This window comes from Rhagoletis pomonella, unplaced genomic scaffold (genome assembly GCF_013731165.1).
Source record: "Rhagoletis pomonella isolate Grant_MI unplaced genomic scaffold, Rhpom_1.0 Rhpom_scaffold_07545, whole genome shotgun sequence".
Taxonomy (NCBI): domain Eukaryota; kingdom Metazoa; phylum Arthropoda; class Insecta; order Diptera; family Tephritidae; genus Rhagoletis; species Rhagoletis pomonella.
The window spans coordinates 2,557-7,359 of NW_023466073.1; the positions used below are offsets into that span (position 1 = coordinate 2,557).

Here is a 4,803-nt window from a genome sequence, read left to right on the forward strand (position 1 = left end):
CTGTAAAAACGTTATCAATTAATGGAGCTTGTATGATATGCGTGGGAAATTAATTTTCATTAATTTAACCAAGAATTTTCATCTTTCTTTTTATTAAATCAATGCCGCGAAAAAAAAAATCCAAACCAAAGTTCTTAACATTGATAGAAATTAACAAACTTGTATCCGCTCAGCTCTGTTAACTAGCCGCTCTCAATTTTCGATTCGAGTGGTGAACTTCTAGAGCGTTTTTGATAGCTTTTGACAATTCACACGGCCATTTGTAATTGCAGCTTCTCTGTATTTAACGTTCTCTGTGTTTTACTTCACGGAAATATACAATAAATAACCAAAATCATGTTCCAGAAATCAGAGTTATCAGTTTGGCCTATAATCTTAGGCAAAATACTTCCTCTACTAGCAGGTGTCCCATCTGCTCACAAGCATGGAGAGGATAACTGCGGCGCTGGACGTGTTATTGAAGGAAGCAAATGAGCTATATATTGGCACAGAAGTAGTCGAACTAGATCAAATACCAAATCCAATAGAATTTGCGCGCAGTTTTTATGCCAAAAGTCAACCAGTGGTAATACGTAATGCGGTCAAGCATTGGCCAGCGGTACAAAAGTGGAATCCATCGTATCTAGAGCAAATGCTTGGCAAAAAATTGTTAGACGTCACAACAACGCCTAATGGTTACGCGGACGGCTTGGCAAAACAAGATGAAACGGAGTATTTTGTGCTTCCTCTGGAGGAGAAGATGTGTATGAGGGAATTCTTGGAAAGACTTGATGACCCTACTGGAGCAATACACTATATTCAAAAGCAGAATTCAAATTTCACCACCGATTTCCCAGAGTTGGCAGATGATATTAATGTTAACGACTTAAATTTTGCTGAAAAATGTTTGAATACCCCGCCGCTGGTAAATTTTTGGATGGGTGATGAGCGCGCTGTCACATCTATGCACAAAGATCCCTTCGATAATATATATTGCGTTATCGCTGGACATAAGGACTTTATATTGCTACCACCACACCAAGTAGTAAATATTCCTCGGCAACAATATCCCGTCGGACAATATCGACGTAATACACTGGGTCAGTTCTATATTGAGCCAGTGTTGAATGAGCGTGCCGAAGAAAATGAATCTAAACAGATGCAAACCGAATGGATTAGTATCGATCCATTAGCACCGGATTTAGGCAAATATCCGAAGTTCGCACAAGTCCATCCTTTGCATGTGCGTGTATATGCCGGTGACGTTTTGTTTCTGCCTAACTTTTGGTTTCACCACGTGCAACAGAGTCACAAGTGTATAGCCGTGAATTTTTGGTATGATATGGAGTTCGATAGTCGGTACTGTTATTTTCGTATGTTAGAAAAACTTTTGGAAATAAATCCAAAATAATTTAAAACTGGCATTAATTTAAATTTATTTTCTTGGGTAGTTAAAGAGTTCAATTTGCGGCAAACGCACATTTGTTTTCCGATTATTTCAGGATGGAGCCTTTTGGAGAATCTCAAAAATTATAAAAGGTAAAATTAGTCAAAAAGAAAACCTACCGGTACGTAAATCCGAGTCAGCTGACTCGATCTGCCTTACCAAAGCGCCATGTAAATGAAAACTCAACACCGCAGAATTTTTCTGTAGTTGTAGCCCGTAGCGCAGAAATCTGCGGAATTTAGATTTTTCCGTGTCAGCTGATTTCTTCCTTCTATAGATGGTTGCCACTTCGTCAATTTTGCAGATGGTAAAAAAGTTATAAGTTCCTATTCAAAATACGTTTAAAATATTTGAAATTTACTATCGAATAAGGTTTTTTGTTGAAAAATAAGTATTTTATATTTAGTTAGCATCTATTATAGCATGAAAAATTGTAGTTGAAAAGGTAAGTTTATGAAAAGGCATTGATGAGTGGCAACACTGTAATAAGCAACACTGGGGGCTCCAGTTACCGACAAAATTCTGCGTATACAGACAGCGTTTAAGTATAAGTTCTGCGTTCTTGACTAATTTCACCTCAAGGCAGCACACAACCGTTTCTAATTCATTTCTACATAAACATATATTTATTTTATTGGCAAATTAGGTGACATTTTTGCTTTCACATCCATATGGTAGTAAATCATGGAAGCGCTAATAGGTTCTTAAGAAATAATTTTAAAATTTTAAATCCTTTATTTGATCTTGGTGTGAATTGACCTTTAAACGCCTTTCGCACTTATATATCCCCAACTTACACGATGGGCACTCATTCCTTATACATACAACATGTGCATTTGTGTAATTGTTTTCCTTTTATAAAAAAGTACTAACTTCATTCACAAGAGATATTACCATAATTATAAAAAATAATAGCAAATACAGATTTTTTTTTAATATTTGTTTTGTTGAAGTTACTTAAAACGTAATACAAACAAATATTTATTGTAATTACTAAAAAAATAAAGATCTGCTGACGTTGCCCCTCTTCTGTTACAAATAATTACAATTTTTGCTGTTGATTGGTAAGAGAGCATATTTAAACGGAATTGTTAAGTCTATTAAAAAATTACAATGGCGCAGCAGACCGGAAGGAAATGCTTTTGCACAAAAGTAAGAATGTTCCGTTGCATATTTTTATGATTTTGTAAAATATCTATTAACATGTTCTGTATTAATGGTGGTAATGTAAATGTTATCCTGATTCTGCTGCTGATTGCTGCTGATCCTAAATTTTACGTTTAAGTTATTGTAAAAGTTTACAATTCATCCTTCGGGTGTTCCTCGGGTTTCTCTGTAACCTCCTCTTCTGACTCGCCACCCTGAAAAAAATAAAATAAATATAAAATTAGTATGTATATTCTACTATAAATACACAAACGTTCATTCAGTTTAGTACTGTCTAATATATGATATTTACCTGTGGCACATCACCGCCTGCGTCCAGGAACTTCACGAAATCATCAAAAGTTCTGTCCAAATTGTAGTCAATAACTTTGTTATCGCCCTTGCGGTACAATTTAATGGTGGGGAATGACGAGATCTTAGTGTGCTCCAACTCATTGGCAGTGGCATCGATTTTAGCAACCACAATGTTCTCATTGTCCTTGAACTTCTCACCCAGTTGATCGTAGATGGGAACCAATTGCTTGCAGTGTCCACACCAAGGCGCATAGAATTCAACCAGAACATCTTTGCTCTTGTCAAAAGCAATGTCATCAAAATTGGTAGCAACCAGCACTTTAACAGGGTTCTTATCCCAATCCTCGGGCAACTCTTGTGACAACAGGTGTTGCTTCAATTTGCCATCCATGAACTTTTGCAAAAAGCTCTTGATGGTACTAGCAGATAAGTCATTCGATTCTGGCTTGTATTTGGCCATATCTTCTTCTAAGCGAATCAAACGGATAGTTGGTACTTCATCCTTTGCCATGCCGAAGAATTCGAAGATACGTTGGTGCTCTTCCTCATCCGAAGAGATGGTAACGAACAGTATGTCTTCGCGGTACTCCTTGGCAATCTCTTTTAAAGGATCGACATATTTCTCAATATGTCCTGCTTCCTTTGAGACGAAGAACAACAGGTGCGATTTAATTGATCCACCGAAGATCTTGGCAGCCGATTCATGGTTGAATTCCACAATCAATGGCAGAGATTGAACTTGCACGAATTTTTTGATATTGTCAACGTTGGCTTCGCCTTCGAATACCGATTTCTTATCATCGAATGGCTTGAAGAGTACAACACTGCCGTCTTTAACTTCATATTTGGCAAGAACTTCATCGTTGCTGCTGATAGCAAACTCGAAACTGTCCAAAGCGTTGGCAACAGCAATGAAAGCCTTGGCTTCGTCGGAATCTTGGTTCTTGAAAAAGCCGACAACGACGATCTAAAAAGCATTAAGAAAAATCACATATGTAAATACGTATGTATACATATATGCATAGAGTTTTCCAAAATAACATTAAATTATAAAATAAGTATTCAGCAATTTTTATTGAGCTTGAGGCCGTTTTTAATGAAAAACTATTGTGGAAAACGGCCTCAAGCGCAATAAAAATTGTTGAATATAATTGTTATAAAATAAATATAAAACTGGAGTACAAGGTGATTGAAAATTTATCTACTTACTTTATCGTCTTTCAGCAATTCCTCAGCTTCTTCGACGGTATTCAGTTCCTTGGCCGGTGGACCAGTCTTCTTGGTAACCCATGAAATGATATCATCTGATTGACGGCCACCACTGTAATCGACGGGGACGCCGTTACGGAAGAACTTCAGTGTGGGATAACCACGCACATGGTATTCCTCAGCCAATTCGCTTTCCACAGTAGCGTCGACCTTGGCCAATTTGATTTCCGATTTCTGTTCTTCTAAGTGCTGAGCGGCTTTAGCGTATTCTGGAGCTAGCGCTTTACAGTGGCCGCACCATGGAGCGTCTAGAAAATAGATAATTGAAAAGTATTTAAAAATCATTGTGTAAAATATTCTACGATGCATTATAATTTCGCAGCTATGAATGTAATTATGATCATTGAAAATGGGTAACTTTCGTTAAGTGGCATTAATTAAGGTCGCAGTAATGAAAACACCGTCAAATTTATTAATTGAACCTTAAAAAAACACAACCTCCTACACGAAGTATAACTTTAATTCAAGAACTACTGCTCGGGAGCAACATGGCCTCGTAGCCCAGGCGCCGCGCATTTAAAAAATACTTACAAAATATGTGACACTTAAAGTTAAAGAGACCTACGCTCAGAAAAAAAAGTTCAAGAAAAACGACTTTGAAGTTTACCAAGTTGATTTTGATGCTTCTGAACGTTTTAATGGATTGA

General features: G+C 37.0%; 2 protein-coding genes across 2 annotated transcripts; one reads left to right on the plus strand and one right to left on the minus strand.

The window, feature by feature from the left end:
* Positions 1 to 272: 272 nt before the first annotated feature.
* LOC118755824 (bifunctional peptidase and (3S)-lysyl hydroxylase Jmjd7-like) lies at positions 273 to 1,403 on the plus strand. The gene has a single exon (XM_036490636.1). The coding sequence runs from the start codon at positions 425 to 427 to the stop codon at positions 1,388 to 1,390; it is 966 nt and encodes a 321-aa protein (XP_036346529.1). The 5' UTR covers positions 273 to 424; the 3' UTR covers positions 1,391 to 1,403.
* A 626-nt stretch (positions 1,404 to 2,029) lies between these two features.
* On the minus strand, positions 2,030 to 4,456 carry LOC118755823 (protein disulfide-isomerase-like). Its single transcript, XM_036490635.1, has 3 exons — positions 4,097 to 4,456; positions 2,886 to 3,854; positions 2,030 to 2,787 (listed from the first exon to the last, which is right to left on the minus strand). The coding sequence occupies exons 1-3, from the start codon at positions 4,439 to 4,441 to the stop codon at positions 2,725 to 2,727; spliced, it is 1,377 nt and encodes a 458-aa protein (XP_036346528.1). The 5' UTR covers positions 4,442 to 4,456; the 3' UTR covers positions 2,030 to 2,724.
* Between the last annotated feature and the right edge of the window lie 347 nt (positions 4,457 to 4,803).